At 43.6% G+C, this 18257-nt stretch overlaps 1 protein-coding gene across 1 annotated transcript in view; it reads left to right on the top strand.

Moving 5' to 3' along the window:
• The first annotated feature begins 9969 nt into the window (after nt 1-9969).
• Nucleotides 9970-18257, top strand: part of ADCY2 (adenylate cyclase 2) — a 208737-nt gene continuing 200449 nt past the window's right edge. The window contains exon 1 of the mRNA XM_068671030.1: nt 9970-10479. Within this exon, the coding sequence (XP_068527131.1) occupies nt 10246-10479 (234 nt within the window). The 5' untranslated portion in view covers nt 9970-10245. The remainder of the gene's footprint in view (nt 10480-18257) is intronic.

The raw sequence follows: 18257 nt of genomic DNA, 5'->3' as shown, positions 1-18257 counted from the left end.
AGCTTGCTATATAATAGTTTATCAGGTGTCTGCTGGTTTTGCAATGCAGAAAATAGTGAACGGCCATTTTCTATCCACTGTCTGTATAACTTTCATACTACATCAGTCTCAACCAGAATTGAAGGATGTGTCCTCTTGTGAACAGAATCCTATTCCATTACCATCAGCAGCCTTTTCCATACCATTTTATCTGTACTTATTATTTTTTGAGGTGGAAAATACACAAAGTAATCAAGATGTGGGGCATGGATACATGAACATACACAATAACATGCTAGGTGGTGCTTAGTGAGAATGAGATCGTGCAGACTAATGTTATGATAGCTACTACTATATATAATATATATATATAATTTAATATAGTAGACAACAATGTGATCACAACCTTCACCTAAACAGCATAACTCCTAGAGTAGTTCATTAAGTGGTTGTTTCAAGCAAGCATGAGTGGTTTCACAGTAATGATGTAAATAACTTATATGACCAAAAAACATGCATCTGAGAATCATGAGACTGACAGTATTGGCATAAAGTTTACGTTCAAGGTTACTCTGTATTTAAACTAGAAGATTTATTTACTGAATGCTTTCTTATGGTTGAGAGAACTAACGCTGTATTTTAACATGCCATAAAAATGTTTAATATGGCCATGTAAGTTATAAATGTCTATTAAACCAAGAATCATCAATATTTATAATTGAAGGCTATATTGAAGCAAAATGTGCACAACAAATTAAATTACCAATTGTTCAGTACTATTTAAAGATGTGTTTAAATACTTTTTAAAACAAACAAGCAAACAAACAACAACAATTTAATGCAGATCCGAGGTACCTTGTGCCATTTATGTACTAGACACTGACAAGGAACAGAAAAGTGCTGTTTTGATAAGTGCTTGTTGAAAAAAAAAAACACAAAACAAAACAAAAAAAACACACATGGAAAATGTTTCAACTTCATGCAAACACAAAGATTTTATTATTGTGCTATGTTTCTTTCCTAGGGATCCCAAAGTACTTTAGAAACTTGGGATTTTTTTTCATACTTAGATGAACGTAAGTGATATTCAGTAAACATACCTATGTAAAGCTCAGAAACAAAAAGAAAACAAATTAAAACCACATAGGAAATGTTTGGATTAGCAAACCAATTCTTTCTAGCACTATCATAATGCTAAGAATAAGTTAGGATGCATATGAGGGCCCAGCTGGATTTAACAACATGGGAGTCATTACATGATACCTGCTGCTAAGAGCTTCTACTCTTAGTTTAGGTATGGTGTACAACTAGATGTGATAGACTGTAGGAAGGATGTTTGATCAAATTTACAGTGCTGTCAAAAATATCAAGTCAAATAGGCAAAGAAACACTGATATTGATTTTGCTTCTACCTTTAACTCCTTACTGATATCTGATCATCAGATGTTCTTTTATTTTGTACTCAGTGATATCCAGTTGAGGCCACATTTTATAATCTTTGAAAGATCACGGGGATTGAAAAAGGTTCCTGAGGACTGGTGGAAAGCAAACATCATTCCTACCTTCAAGAAGAGCAAGAAGAATGATCTGGGGAACAACAGGTCAGTCCATCTCACCTCCATCCATGGGAAGGAGATGAAGCAAATCTACATGGAATCCATTTCCAAACATACGGAGGACAAGAATGTGACTGGAATTATTCAGCATGGATTTATGAAAGTGAAGTCATGCTTGACCAACCTGACAGCCTTCTACTATGAAACATGAGGCTTGGTGGATGAACAGAAAACAGTGGATGCTGTTTACCTTGACCTTAGTGAGGCTTTTGATGCTGTTTCACAAAGCATCCTCCTAGGAAAGTTGATGAAGTACGGGCTACATAAAGCAGACAGTAAGGTCTTTTGAAAGCTTACTGACTTGCCAGGCTCAAAAGGTTGTGATCAATAGCACAAAACCAAGCTGGCAGTCAAACACTAATGGTGAACCCCAGTGGCATACACTGGGTGCAGTACCATTTAGTATCTTCATTAATGACAAAGATGATGGGACAGAGTGTGCTTTTGGAGGATGTGTGGGTGATACAAAGCTGGGAAGAGTGGCTGATATGCCAAAAGGTTGTGGTGCAATTCAGACAGACTTCACTTGGCCCATGAATCTCGTTAAGTTTAACAAAAGGAAACACTGGGTGCTGGCTCTGGGAAGAATTAATCCTACACACCAGTATATGCTGGTGGCTGATTTTTTGGAAAGCAAATGGGAAGAAAAGGACCAAGTAGGTCCTAGTGGACACATTGAACATGACATCAATGTGCCTTGTGGCAAAGGCGGACAGCAGGCTCTTGGGCTGCATTAGGAAGAGCGTTGCCAGCAGGCTGGGGGAGATGATTCCTGCCCTCTACTTGACACTGGTGAGGCCCCATCTGAGTGATGACTCCAGTTCTGGGCTTCTCAGCACAATAGAGACATGGACATACTGGCACAAGTCCAACATAAGGCCATGAAGTTGACTGCAGGACTGCAGGACCTGTTTGAAGAAAGGCTGAGAAAGCTGGGATAGTTTAGCCTAAAGAAGATAAGATTCAAGGGAGGTCTTAACAATGTGTATAAATACCTGGGAGTGGCGAAGATGGAGACAGACTCTTACCAGTGCTGCAAAACTTAAGACTACAGATTATTTTTAGAAAGATCTTTTTCGCTGTAAAGGTGATTTGACCACTGGTACAGGCTGTCTGGAATAGTTGTGGAGTCTTCTTCCTTGGAGAATTCAACTGGACGTTGTCTTCAGCAACCTGCTCTAGATGACCCTGATCTCAAAAAATTGAAATATTTACATGAAGACTCAATGATGAGATGGCTCTCAAATATCTATCTGAAAGCTTGATGTAGAAGCCGTTTGTAAGCTTCTGTTCTAAATACACATCAGCAGTGCTCCAATCTATATCAGTTGGCTGGTTTGAAGAAAATTTCTGCAGTTGGAATATTTTGTCGACTAATGTCATTGCCTTTTCTCTAAAAAAATAAATAAAAATTAAATAAATTAAAAAAATGCTCAATCCTCACATTCTCTAGAGGAGCATTTCCCAATGTGAAGTAGGCCTCACTAACAAGGCAAAGGGCTGGGCTGGGTTTGACAGCAACATTTATTCTTTCCTTAGCTGTAGCTGCAGTAGGCTTAAGCAATGCTTTCAACCCACAATCACTATGTTTAAAGTGTGACGCAGTGCCAGGACCTGACTCAGTCTACACACCCAAAGCCTCCCTTCACAAAACCAATCCAGCCTCCTGAGCTCCAGTACCCGTGTCTATCACTCATTTAACACCACTGGATTTCATAGTGAAGAGAGGCCTCTTGTCCTCAAGTAGCAGTTCAGTCCCTCCTGCCTTGCTCCAGAAGCAACGCTTGCTCCAAAATCTTGGGAACATCTCTCTGCTCTTGGCAGAATTCCCCAAACTTGGATCCTGGATCATTACCAAATCTTACAACTTTCTGCTGTCAGCTGGGCACTCTTATCAAGTACGTAACGGAAACCATTACTTCTTACTGCTTAACATGATTCAGGAAACCATCTGTGGTTAACACATTTTTACTAAGGTCACTGAGTAGTAGTTCAGCAGAGGTCTGAGAGGAAGCAATGCCAACTCCATCTCTAAAGGGAACACACAGAGTTTGTCTGTCAAAACGTGCTGAATATTTACCTTGGGAGAATGAGAGGAAAAAATGCAGGACCACTGCAGGAGCAGGAAAGAAAGTATAGATCTGGCAAATAGGTATTTTCAGAACTGGGATCATATCTTGAATTTTGAAGAGTTGTACTGTTAATCTGCACAGTCATTTGCAGTCCCTGTCAGGAGGGAGTTTCCTTTAAAATAACTGTGATAGCTACTGAGTGCAAAAACCAAAACCATGTAAAAAAAAAATCTAAAACCATCTTTTTAGATAAATACGAATATGGTTTTCTTAGATATGAATGTAGTTACACATATTTATTTATTTTAACCAATCATTTTATCTTTAGATTTATATGTTTCTGTCCTGTAGTAAGGTTAACCTGATTAAACTATATAGGTTAGTTAATTCTATGTATCAGACAGATTGGATTATTGTAATAAATTTTGAAGGATTACATTGCTAGTTTTTCTTTCAATGCACTTTCCTTTCCTTTCAGTGGTTTCTGCAGATGGAGTACCGATCATAATAAAATGCCCACTAACAAAATAATTTTACCATATAGGTACCTTCCTTTTTGCAGGGTGAGTATGTAGATTGTACTGTATGAGTCAGTAGTCTTTGATCCAATCGTCTTGCACTGTATTCAAATAGGAAATCGGTATGTGTGTATATATATATATATATATTTCAAAATTAAAATGTTAGGGACACCATTTGCCACAGCTGAATGAGATTAAAGAATCATCTAGTCCAGTATCCTGCCTCTTAAAAATGGACCCTCCCCCAAAAGCACCACATTATGTTTCCGTGGAAGATGCAAAAAAACATTATGATATAATACGACTTTCATATTTTTGTCTCATCTCTGTATTTACTGCCTTGCATTGACATTAGTCATGAAACAATAGGATCAATATTTCTCACAACATATGTTGTTATTGGTGATTATCAGACACATTTTGACAACCATATAAAAACAAATCCATTTCATCACCCTGTTAAAATCTTGTTCTTAAAAGCCTCCTGTAACAGTGTTCACAGATTAGCTAGAGGCTGTGTGAAATAACATACTCCACTTACTAATTTTGAATTTCATTCCTTTAATTGCAATTAAAAGATAAACAGAAGATTCTAAGCAGTCTTTCTAAAACATCAATGTTATGTGCTTTTACTGTGTTCTCTCTTATCTGCTTAATTTCTGTGGACAACAGTCCTACATATTTTCTAAATTGGGCAAACTCTTCTTTGTCTTGGATTACTTGTGGTCTGAATAATCTGTCTCTAGTTCTGCAATATTCTTTATGAGATAGGGTATGCAGGGTAACATAATTCAATATGAAGATGTATGATTGATCAATAAAAAGGCATTATTGTGTTTTCTGAATTATTCATCACCCTATTCTTTATGCATTCTAATGCTGTAAAAGTGTTGTGACTGCCATCATTTAGATATATTGAACAGGTCTTTCTTGAGATGCTTACAGTACTGGTCATGAATTTATTCAACTGGAAATTTATAAGCTGCCTGAGAAGTTTTAAATTTCTGAAGAGTTTTATTCCTTTCCTCCCTCCTTTCGTGGATCTTGTACCTGAAAGCAGAAGATTATCTGTGAGAGAAGATGGTTTCCTAAGGAATACTACTAAATTTGCACTAGTGCAGAAGTGCAAACTGTCCCAATATGAAAGAAAGATTAGGAAGTATATAGTGGGACGTAAATGTCTTGAAAATGGAAAAAGATGATATGCCACAGAATTTAGGAACTGTCACATTATAACAGTGAGTATAAAGAACAGCATGATCAAAATTAGAAAGAAAGGCACAAGAAGAAATAAAACTATAATGCACTTATGTACTTCTCGATAATTTTATTTTCACCCCCTGCTTCTTGAAAGAGACTGTGGGAATAGTTGACCCACTATTCAGCTAATAAGAGCTAATAACAAAACACCTAAAATACTGATCTATGCTTTACTCCAATCTTTTATAAAACCTTTATTTCGGGTCAGATGACCAATGTATTTACCATCCGTGATGAAATCCTCTGGGATGATGGGAGACTACTGAGGTATTTTCAGATCACCTGGATATCAAGCAGTTCCTTCAGTAACCTCAGACCTTCTTAGTCATTACCCTTAAGAGTTCATGGAGGATGAGAAGGACCAAAGTTAGATACTGGATTTAAGGAGGAGAAGGAGGAAAAATAAAAGAACACAAGGAACTACAGATCAGTCAGACTGTAATTCAGCACATTAGAGAACAATGTTGAACACCTCAAACCAGTCTGTATCTATATCAAAAGTGAATTTCACACCAGCTTCCAGATGTGTGAAATCAAATATATTTCTGTAGCAAATTCTGTCATAATTTTTTTGAAGAGTAGCAGTAACACACAGCTGTTGTTATAAGGCTACTGCAAGCAAATCCTGATAACCAAACTCAGAAAAAATAATCCAGGGAAAAATCCAGTAAAAAATATCAGTCTTCAGTATTAAACAGCAGGAAAAATGTGTGTACCCTTGATGGAGAAGCTAATGTTTTTAAGCAATTTCCCACACAGATTTACTGTTCCTCAGCCTGTGGATTTCAATGTCATAGGGAGAGACAAGCTCCCTGCACAAAAATTGAACTCTTTTCCCTCAGCTGTAGACAAGTCAGATGCATTGAGGCACAATTTTCTTTGCTGTTATGGCAGGGATGGCTCAAGGGTTGGTGTCCCCCAGTAGTACCACTGAGCAAGACTTATTGACCTGTCTTTGGCTGTGCCACCACAGATGAGCTCTGGAAGCACAGTTTGGCCAGGAGCTGTGTGTCATCTTCCTGGCAGGGCAACTTGCCCTGCATTTGCAGTTCAACATAAGGTAACTGGTGGGCTTGGGCAGTGGTAGTACTGTTCAAGGCTCTAGCAATGGGTTTGCTTTTCTGGGCAACTTTGGTGGCAAACTGCTGAGGAGGGGAATCTGGTGATCAGTGGGCAGTGTATTTTGCTCAGGACAGTTGCGATGGCTCTTTTGAGCGCTTGCTGTGTTGCAGGACTGTGGGATTCAGGGTGCCTTCCTTGCAGCTTGCTTCTGGTGGCTATAAATGTCATACAGCTGCACAGAGCAATGAAGAGCAAAAGATCTGTTCTCCCTCTGTTGAGAGTCTGTATCCCTGACCACAACACCCATGTAGCAGAAGGAAGGAAGGAATGAAGGAAGGGGGCAATGGAGGCTTATGAAAGTTTGATCAAGCTTGAGTGGCAAAGGGAGATATGCAGGGAACAGGAGCTTCTGCTGCATCTCATATTCCTGTTTAGCTCTCTCCCGAAGACCTATCACAGATCCCTTGACAACAGTAATAATCTGCAATATTGCAGTCACGGTGGAAGAGACCCCTGGAGGTGGTCTGGATAGAAGTTCTCTAAGCTAATCTGCTGCTGCAAAGTGTAATGCCTCTGGCACATCTTTGCTTAAACAAGCAGCTGTGGACCTCAACCTTTTGTCCTGTGTTGTTTTGCTTCTCCAGAGGGGTACAGCAGATGTTTAGACACAGGATGCTCAAAGAGCAAATTCTTCAATGCTGTTGAAGTCACAAGAGTACACAGGGGATAGTTTTTGACAATGCTAAGTACTAGTTTTGCTTTAATATCCTTTTGGAGAACTAAGGGGGAATACATAGGGAGCTGTTTTCTGAAAAATGTTTGCTTTTCAACACTGGACTGTAAAATTCACTGTACCTTCCTTTTCCCTGAGGCACATCAACTTTCAGGTTCAGCTGAGTAAGAAAGAAGATTTTAGGCTACCTAGGGAAATTGGTCTCTAAAAACATATGGCATTTCAATTTCAGCAATGTCATAATTATCATTTGACTGTAATAATGTTCATTTAATTAAATGCAACCTGGGAAAAAAAAAAGGGGGGGGGGAGTGTTTAATATATAGTTTAAGAAGCAGAGCATTCAAATGAATAGGTCAAAATTTGTGTGGGTTTAGGTACTTTGCCATTTTAATTACCATTTAATTACAGAATGGTGCAGTCACTAATTACATGACACTATGGTATTTTTTCACTAGACCCCCATTTCTATTTATAAATGTGCTCTAAGGATTAATGGGGGTTCTAGACATTAAGGTGTGTGATGCTCCTAGCTGGAGTTTGAAGAACGAACTGAAAGATGCAGTTTTCTAGCTTGGAGAGGGAAAGTAGGTGGGTGAGTCCATCAGGTGGAACAGAAGACAGAGTCAAATGGAAATGTAACTTGGTACTTCTTCTTACTCAGCTGTTGAAACACCTCATGTCTAGTATTTCAAGAGAGATTTATGCTGAACTTACTGTTCTGGAAAGGCACAAGATACCACTGGGCAACCTTTGGGTTAATTAAGTTTTTGCTGTGGAATTATAATTTTATTTCCTGAGAAATTGCATGAGACTAATATAATGAGGAATTAGTTGTTACAGGCATGAGATCTTGATGAAAACAAAAACAACAACAACAACAAAAAAGCACCAAACACAAAAACAACAAAACACACACAAAAAAAAATCAACAACCCACCCACAAATTACAGAATCATTGTCGTAAACTCTTTGGAAGGGCCTTTTCTGTTCAAACCCAGAGAGGTAGAAAGTAGTGGAAAGCTATTAAAGCAGAATCAGCTTGAGGAAGAAAGACAACCAGTACTGTCATCTGTATGAACATATTGTGTAAGCTTCAAATACTTTTGAGGGGATGGCTCTTGTACACATGGAAGAGAGAATGTGTTTTATTTTGCCTATTCTGACTTTTTACACTTTTGTGAGTCTGTACAAAATCATGTAATTATCCCTGCATTTTAAAAAAGTACATGTGTGGTATTGGACTTCCCACCCTTGAGAGATCAACACTTGGATGCCTTCAAATCCCAAATATTGTGATCTGCTTTTAAGAGAAGTTTTATGTTGTGATTTTGGTTTCTCTCTTGATTTTTTTAAACTCCCCTTGCTTATCCCACTGTATGTGTGTATGTGACAGTGAGGGTGGCCAACTCCACAATTTCTGAAGTGACTGCAAGTAAAGCCTTTTCATTTTGCAAAAATTCTCACACCCACCTCTACTAACTCCTTCCCGGCAATTAATTCTGCCAGAATGTTCTCCCCACATAAATTTGTGTTCATCCTTCAATCTCATCACTGCTGCTTTTTGAGAGTTGTTCACCCTCTCTCTCCCAGAGCGGTGGGCGCACTTGTAACTTTCCACTTCTTCCTCATCTGTTCCTTCTGCCCAGCCATGCATCTCAGGGGAAGGGAGAGTGCAAGCCAAGGAGCTCTGCTTCTTTACGGCCAGCTGAGAGGAATAGGAGGAATAGGGGACTGGGAAGGGCAGACTGCATCCCTGTTTCACACCTGAGGAATATAAGAAGTGTCCGGACAGAGTTTCAGAGCTATGTGTAGTATAGGTTTCTATGTTTGGTTACGATGGTGCGGGATGTACCACTTCTTCCACGTAAAAACACCAACAGTGGCAGATAAAGAAGGCAGCAGAAAGTCTTGATGGGTCAGTTTCAGTCTGTATCATCCTAGCTACCCACCTTCTCTTCTACCTGGCTCACGGTTAGTGCTCTGCTCTGAATCCCTTGCTTATGTCCATGCATAGGAGACCCAACTTTTCTCCTTTACTTGTACCGTAGTACTCCAAGTCCCTCTTGCTTCTGGCATCACTCCAGCCACCAGGACCCACCCTTGTGACATGTAGGCCTGGTGACACCCACATCGCCTTGGTCTCTTCCTCTCCCTGGAGAGTTTAGGGGATCTGGCAGCCCGTGGGAGGTGAAGGCTGTGGCAAAGCGACAGAGGGAGAGGGCAGAGAGGGACTTGCCCTGCGGGGAGGGACGGTCGGTGAGGCAGCAGCCGGGCTTGGAAGGGGAGCCCTGTGCATGTGCATACAGAACTTAAACTGGCAAATGCTGCGTGTGGTGGGTATGAAACTGCGGGTTACAACCAAGTCCTTCGGAGCGAGGAGAGGGGAACACGAGAAAACGCGTGCCTGCTAACTCGAGCGCCAGTTTGGGGCAGCAATCGAGGCACGGCTCTAAGAGCGGCGCCTCAGCCGTCGGGAAAGGGGCGCAGTGCGAGTGCCACAGCGAGAGCAGCCGTGTGGGGGGCATCTCCGAGGCGTCCCCTCGGGGGGGCGGCCGGGGAGCTCCCCGCACCTCGGCGGCCGCCACCGCCTCAGCCCCACGGGTGCTGCGGGCGAGGGGGGCCCGGCAGCAGCGGCGGGGGCCGTGCCATGGGTTGGGGGGGGGGGAGCCCTCCGTGCCGCCCGCTGCTCCTCCTCGGAGCGCTCCTCCCGCCCCCAGCGCCGAGGAGCGGGGCGAGAGGCGTGTGCGTGCGGCGGGGCGGCGCTGCCCTGAGGCGCAGCGAGCCCCGGGGCTGGCACGGCGGCGGCCGCGGCCGCACCATGCGGCCACCGCCGCCACCGCCGCGGCTCCTCCTCTCGGCCGCCCGCGCGGGAGCGCGCCCCGCTCCACTCCCCGGCTGCCTGCGGCAGCGGCGGCGCTGAGGGAGGGAGGGAGAGAGGGAAGGAGGACGGAGAGAGGGAGGGAGGGAGGGAGCCGCGGCGGCTCTGCCCGGCGCCCCCGATGTGGCGAGAGGCGATGATGAGGAGGAGGAGACGCCGCTACCTGCTGGAGCGGGCAGAGCAGGCGGGCGGCGGCGGCGGCTGCGGGGCGAGCGGCGAGCAGTCCCGCTGCCGGGACTGGCTGTACGAGTCGTACTACTGCATGAGCCAGCAGCACCCGCTCCTCGTCTTCCTGCTCCTCATCGTCATGGGCGCCTGCCTGGCCCTGCTCGCCGTCTTCTTCGCCACCGGGCTGGTAAGGGGCGCCCCGGGACGGGACGGGACGGGGCGGGAGGGGGCAGCGCGGCCGGGGGCACCGCGGCGGAGTTGCCGGGGGAGGCGGCGGCCGCGGGGCTCCCCCACGGGCAAACTTTGCCGCCCGCGGCTGCCGGAGGGACGCACCGAGTTGAATTCCCTAAATTCGCTGCCTCTGCTTCTGCCGTGACCGCTCCGCGCCGGGATGGGTGTCCTGGGTGGCGGGGCTTGGTTGGCCGCTGCCCCCCAAACCCAGCCCGCGTCCCGGCCCCTCGGTGCTCTCTGCCCGGCCGCCCCGTGTCGGGGCTCCTGACCCATTTTCCTCCGGAGAGCCTCGGTCTTGCAGGCTCGGGGGAGCTGAAGCAGGGCACGGCAGGGCGGCGGATGACAGCCGGCATCAGGCTGGCTCGCCCAGAAAGCCCGGTCTGCTTTTGCCCTTGCGTTGAAGGCGAGGGAGAAGCTGCAGAGGGCAGTAAAATTCTTGCTCCTCGCAGAGGTGTCCTGCTGGTAGTGGGTAGAGGCGGGCTGCTGGCGCTGCCGGGGGCTGCTGAAGTGGAGAAGGGGGTTTGAAGGGCTTCAGGCTTTCTTTTCTTCATCTTTTCCCCCCCCTCCCCAATATTTCCGTCTTCTGGAAAGCTGTGTGTTTACGGAATGTAGCTGAGGTCTGTCAGGGCGAGGAGGGGTGGGTTGGTGTCACCTCGTGTGTCACCTCTCTTCCAGAGGCACTGCACATAGCGCTGTTGGCTTCAGGAGGCAGAAAAACCTGCCTTCTTGTGTGTTACGACCAAACTTTTATCTTAAAAACTGGTGCAGATGGCTGCAGGACTAGCGAAGCTTAGAGTTAACTGGTGCCTTATTTCCTTTTGATATCTATATTAATATTTTTAATGCGTTTTGTTAAACGTGCTAGTCCTTCTAAATGCAGGACAGGCGTAAAAGAGCTAATGTGAAGCCAGTAATAACGGTGGTGGCTCGTAATTCAGTTGCTTGATGCCCAGATGTTCCTGCTTTGGAGCACTGTGCACCAAAATGCAAATTCAACAGCTTCTCTGATTCTGGTGTGTTGACTTGGGTGCTTATCCATCGGGGCTGAAGGGGCCAGTGGTGGAAATGGAAGTACCTATCTAGGCTGAGGCATGGCTAGGGGTGGAGATGTGCATGACACCAGACTGCAGTCAAGGCAGCAGAACTTGGGCTTGACAGTTCATTGCACTCAATTTCATACCTTTCAGTCATGGTACGATCTGCATCTTGCTGGTACAAACTGAGCTTACTTGTTTTCGTAATTCCTTTTCTCGAGGTAAATCATTCGTGGTAACAACACTGGCACAACGCAGGGTCCCAGTCAAAGGGCTACTGAAAGTTATGGAAAGAAAACAATGAGCTGGCGGAGTCTTGCCATGAGCAACACTTCAGAAAGAGTGAATTTTATAGTTCAGTCTGCATTTGGAATTCCAGACATACCGGAAAAGGAAAAAAAAAATGCTTTTAGAACCTTTTTCCTGAGCCTTTATCTTCCTGTGGCTAACAACTGGACGGGTGAGTGGAGAGAGAGGTGGGGTTCATCCTTAAAGTTTCCAGTCAACGGATGAAAGTAACTTCAGGCGCAGAGAAAGCTTGCCTATACAGACTTTCAGCCACAGGATGTTGGGCAAAATCCCTTGGAGCCCAGCCCAGATGCTCACCTAAAAGCATTTTATTATAGCCCAGCTCTGGTTGCATCTGGGATTAAAATATTCCTAAAGGTTTAGATCTATTTCTCCCACATCTGACTAACGAACCCTCTTTTTATACGGCTGTGGAACCTCAGTCAAATTTGTGTGACTGATAATGTAAAAGTGGCAAGCAGCTACGAGCGTCTGAGCTGCAAGAGCTGATATTAATATCCTTGTCTTTATTTTGCACATCTAGTATATATGTGATTGTTTTGACAGAATATTTACTTTTGTGAGGGAGGCACAATAGAAGCGAGGTGGAATAGTTGTGTGTAGGTCTGCACTGCGCATTTGAAGTTAAAGGAAATCTTTCTTAGCAGTTGTTTCCTTTAGATTTCATACAAAGCAGTTGAGATTTTACTGAGAATTATTTAAGCCTGTTTTGGAAACAAAATTCCAAAATGACTCACCGTAACACTTGATTCATATTTCTCACTTTTATTTCAAAGCACAGCTTAGAACGTGAGATGTGGGATCGGACACTGCTAGGAAGAAATGGATGTACATCGAGTATGAACCATTTTTATGTTCTAGACTTTCTTAAAAAAAGCTGAAAGCAATGGAAGTGAGAGATTTTCCTTCCATTTACATTTTTTACTCGGTTGTTAAAATAGATGGCTGTGATGTCTGAGCTGATGTTTTGGGGGCAGTGTCTGCTTACCTGCTCCCAAACACAGTGCCAGCCACGCAGGGGTGTATCCCACATCCTCAGCCATTTCAACCTGTCAGAATACCAGCTGTAGCCTTCCCGATTTCAGATGAAAAATTTGTAAAAGCTGTTGCAAAATTAGAGTAAACAAGATTACTTACAAAGTGTGTCTGGAAATCTGATTACTCTCCTTTCAGCCAGTGTACTGCTGTCGTTACTGAGATAGGTTTCTTGGGAGATTTTGTTTCTGTTTGTTTCAGGAAAATATTGTGATTTCGACCTCTGGGATTAAGCACTTTATCTCCTCAAACACTCGATACAAGTCTCCCAGAGTATCCTTGAAAGATGACCATTCAAAGCTTGGAGCTTTAAATAATATAATGATAGTATCAGCCTTTGAATTTCCTGTGTCAAAGTATCCTCTGTATTCTCTGTACCTGGCGTGAATGGAAAACTGGCAAAATGAGATCAAGCTTCCATGTTTAGCTGCTTTAATCGATAGAGAGTAAATTATTTTCCCAAATCTGTGAAAGCCTTCCAGTGCTTAGAAATGCCAGATGTCAGGTTGATTTTCTGTCTGGTTATTGTCTTGTTCTTTTAATAATATAATGTGTAAGATAAACTCATTATCTTCTTCCCTCTCCTGTTTTTAGTACTAAAAACTTCTGACCATTTTTCGTGGTGTCTAGAACAGGTTTTTCTCTAGCCTGGACATGATAACTGCAATTTATAGGAAAAAAGATTAAACTGACTTTTTAAAATTTCCTAATGCAAACTGTGAGTATATCTGAAATATCTGCCGTTGTGATGTTTTGTTTCTGATGCAGTTAAACAAAAAACTCTGACTTAAAAACAGGGATGATGCCCAAATGGTACAGTTTATTGGAAGGCTGTAACTTTCCAATAACCCCATCCATGCATTTTCTAGACATAAAGAGAGCCCTGTCCATAGATGCATGGTTCAGTAAAAACAGTTTGCAGTACCAGAATTTCTTAGCACAGGTGAGGACCTTGTGGTGTAAGTGGAACAAGACACGTATCTGTCAAGATCTTTCCCTTTTCCCCAAATTCAAGGTCCACCAATCTGCTGCGAGATATAGATAGATAGATAGACAGACAGACAGATAGATAGATAGATACAGATGCTTTCTTTTAGGCTGGCCAGTGACCTTTGCCCAAAGACTGCAAGCCTGCTTTGCAGGGTTATATTTAACAGTAGTTTGTGGCCCTCCTCTGCCTCCAGAATCCGTGCTGCTGCATGTGACCATGTAAGATGTGGTTGTCGATGTGTTGGTGTTTGTTGAAGCAGAGCTGCGTGCTTCTGAATGACATCAGTGGCCAAGTGGCACACGTGTTGAGTGAAGAGCTCTTATACAGTGTGGCGTTCTGTTGCGTTCCCTCATCGAAAACACCATGAAGTAGTTTTGTGTGTGTGTTTGCAGCCTGATGACAGTCTCTGAAGCAGAGTCATTACCTATCTTCAAATCCACTGCTTTGAAGTTCCCAAAAAGTTTGTGATCGTGCTGGTAGGCTCAGTTGTGATTCCTCAACCTTTTTACTGAATCATAAACCCAAGAAACTGAAGGTTGTCTGCGCATCTATGTCACTGACTTGCCCAAATACCTTCTGCAATAAAGATGGAAGTAGGCAATCATTCTTAATGGGAGAGTACAATAATCTACGGAGGTATTCTTGCAACAAGGAGGATGTGTGGTCTGCTCGGAACTCGTCTTCTGGCATCAGACCAGACCATAACCAAATTTACCTTCGGCTGATGCTGCAGTGTAGACAGAAGTAGCTGCCTCATTCTGAAGCAGCACATTAACATTTTTATCAGCCAACCAGGGAATTGTCTCTGCACAAAAAGAAGTGCATCAAGAAGAGTCCTGCGAGCATCTTGTGCAAGTGCCATTTCTTTGGGCCTGTGGTCAGAATGACAACAAATCTTCCCTCCCTTTAATGGGTCTTACTCTGTCTGAAAGAAATCCTTCCTACTTCTGGTAAAAACTGAACATCTGCCAAAACTAGAACTCTTCAAGATTTCCACCACCAGAATCTCATGCTGAAAGGGAGAGGAAAAAGTCTTGAGGTCCACGTGGAAAATGCAGCTTAAAATTTCAGATGGGGAAGACATGTTCCATCATCCTCATTGCAGCGTCTCAGGTGATGAGGTGTCTGCAGATGGGCATTTGCTGCGTGCTTCTGGTAATGTTCACATCAGTACTGTCAATCTGCAAAATTCACCCAGCCGCACCAAAAGGTCACCAGAGTGATGCTGTGGTGATGTTACATCCCTATTCATGAGACGCTCCGTTGTAACCAAATTGTATAAAATAATACAGCTGTACTATAAGTTCACTTGTACTCTTAATTTCAGGAAATCTCTTGAGATCAGTCTTGCATAATTTAAAGCACTTTCGGTTCAAGAGCAACAACTGTCTTCCCAAAATCCAAGAATACCCAAGCCTTTGAAAGTGTTCCTTGGAATCCTTGCAGACTGAAAGTAAGCCAAAGCATCTGCTATACTGTTTTCAAACTCCAGCATATTCATTCTTCCAGAAAGAAAACTAAGGCAGAGCAAAGGTAGTGAATGAATTAGGAAAATCCTCACTGGTTGAAGAACAAGCTGTGAAGGGGCTGTCTGCATGCTTGATGCTGTGGTTGTTGTGCCCACGAGGTGTGCTACTTTTTATTAAGCTCATTCTGCCAGATTATTGCCAAGATGAGGAAGAATTCAAAGCAAAAACTACTTTATTTATAACTCCTTTTCTTTACATAATTCTGGCTATAATTGAGCATGCAGTTCTGCTTTAAAGTCTGTTGTATATTAAACCATTCCGTGAGGGAATCCTATGCTTCTTTTTTTTTTTTTTTTTTTCTTGTCTCTAGGCACCGTAATATCACAATATGTTTTCGCAGCTATAGCTGTCAGCTGTTTGGTACAGTCATAGGATATTGCCATTCCTGCCAGTTGTTTTTTCCAGTAGTACCTTTAGTTGTCTGAGCATGACTTTTGTAGCCAGTACTACCTCTTGAATCAGACCCATAAAGATCACTGTTTCTTCCTGTCTGAGTCAGGATTTGCCTAGCTTTGCGTCTGGTTTCATTCCTCCCTGCTACATCAGTCTCGGCTTTTTCGTGTTTCATTTGCTAATGACACTTCCAGTACGTCTGTGGTTGCTTTTAATGCTGCTAAGAGCTTGTCTCATTTGCCAGTCCCTAACCAGCCTGCTAACAGAGAGCCATCAAGATAATGAGGTGCCTGTGGCAACCTCTCTTCACATACCTGTTCCATCCTTCGTATTGAACAGCCTGAATGCTGAATAAGAACTGGGTAAAACTATGGGTATGGCTGCATTGGCACAATACTGAGCCTTGAACTGTAATCTTAGTAGATGCAGGCGTTGTGGATACTCTGGCAGTAGAAGGCTGGCTTAGTGTCACAAATTGTGACTCAAGCCATGGATCCACAACTCCTAATCACTACTGCAGCTGACACAAGTGACAAATGATCTACCAGCTACAGCTGTTTGCTGAGGTGCACTGGGAATAAGACGGGTGACGGACTGGGCTGCGATTGTCTGCTCTCTTTATCAGCATCAAGCCAGGTATGTGGATTCACAAATCATATATGGCAATTTCATAGCGGATTTGCCATGAACCACTGACTACCTCTCTGGTTATCTTGCTTAAAATTATAGAAATCGACTGCAAGTTCCTTGTCACAGATGAAGATATCTGACTCATTTTTGTGTGTCTTAAAACTCTCATCAAAATAGTGAATAGTTTTCTTCAGTTGAGCCTTCAAGAGGTCTGCTAGATTAAAATAAAATATAAATTATTATAATGATAGCAATGACTGGAATCTTCCATATTGCACAGGACATCACTCCAAGCTGGTGGCAGCAAAGACTTTTAATGCAGATAGAAGTGGTCTGCAAATCTCTTGAGTGGCTGGGCATGCCAGCATCGTGGGAACAAACTGCAGCTGAATACCTTCAGCCTTTCATCCTGTGCCTAAATTCCCAGCAATAGCCAAGCTGTGATCCCAAACAAGCCAAGTGCTGCCACAGTGGCATCGGCATGTTTTAGAAAGAACTGAGTCAGCTCAAGCCTTATTGATATGCTAATATGATAATCAGCCAAGGGATTAAACTTCTGCTTTTAGGGTTCTGGACCCTGAAATAAGTGAATTAGCAGACTTCTGCTCCCTTTTTCCCACTGTATTTTTCTTCGAGTATTCCTTCCTGATCCTGCTGAAAAGAACAGCTGTACACATTTTCTGCTCCAGATCTTTATATCTTAAATAAGCAATGTCCAGACACTAAACCTTGTTCAGACTTTGCTGAAGATTCAAGGGACTATTGAACCATCTGTGCAGAGTTTAAGGCAGTCTCTACACTTATTTTCCCAGTTGTCTTTCTCCAACCTGTATCAAAACATTTTCATCTCCTATCTTTAAACAAAACTCTCTTGTTCTTAGTGGTATGTACGTGATATAAAAGTCCCTTGCTGTTCCTGGTTGAGAGCATGTTCCAGGCTTGCATTTGGGAGAATCAGTGTAAACAGCAGTCATCACCACTAGCCTTTTAGCCTTGCTCTCAAGTCTTCTGTCTGAATGTCTGCTCCTTCCACCATCCATGGGTTTACTTTCAAAGTTTATCTAACCTGGAAGATGTGCTCCAGCATGCAGGAGCAACGGTTTCTGGTTGCATGCTCAGTGTGCTCCAGAAGGCAGCAGGGCAATGCGTATTTTGGCACAGGCACATTTCCCATATGGCTTCAGATGCAGCCAACATGGTGTTTGATCACTGGATAGTGCCGTGAGATCTGGTGTAGCTGATGGCTATTCAGAGAGCCCCTTTTACTCACATGGGTTTGCAAAACTAGCTGGAGCTTGATTTTTCCGCCTGCCTCCTCAGGCGCCTGAATTGTGTGCTGTGGGACCTCTTAAAGACCTCAGATGCTATGGCATGCACAGTGACTGGGTAAGTACTGTCCTCCCATTCTTGGTAAGCTTTGCCCATCCACGTCTCTGGTTTGGTAGTAGTTGGATCAGCCCTGCAGGCAAATCCCAGGAAGAATGGATTCTCCTACCTAGCTCCTTTCTCAGCAGGACTGAACTGAGGCTGAAAACTGACACCTTATTTCTCCTGGGACCAATGTTAGGAAAACAGATTTTCCTCGAATTTGGCTCAGCACACGCTTGGTAGTGCTTCTGCTCTTACCTTGTGTACCGCAGCAGACAGATGGATTCCTGGTTTGAAGCAGCCTGTGGTGGTGGTCGTTTCTAGTGGTACAGCCTACTCTGGCCAGGACCCGGCAGGTGGTAGGTTGTCCAGACCAGCAGCTGGTCCTCTAAATGTTGCTGGCACCCCACCTACCTTTTACCAGAAGGTAGCCATCATATCTCAC

This window comes from Anas acuta, chromosome 2, assembly GCF_963932015.1.
Source record: "Anas acuta chromosome 2, bAnaAcu1.1, whole genome shotgun sequence".
In the NCBI taxonomy this organism is placed as follows: domain Eukaryota; kingdom Metazoa; phylum Chordata; class Aves; order Anseriformes; family Anatidae; genus Anas; species Anas acuta.
This window is presented reverse-complemented; position numbering and strand designations above follow the sequence as displayed.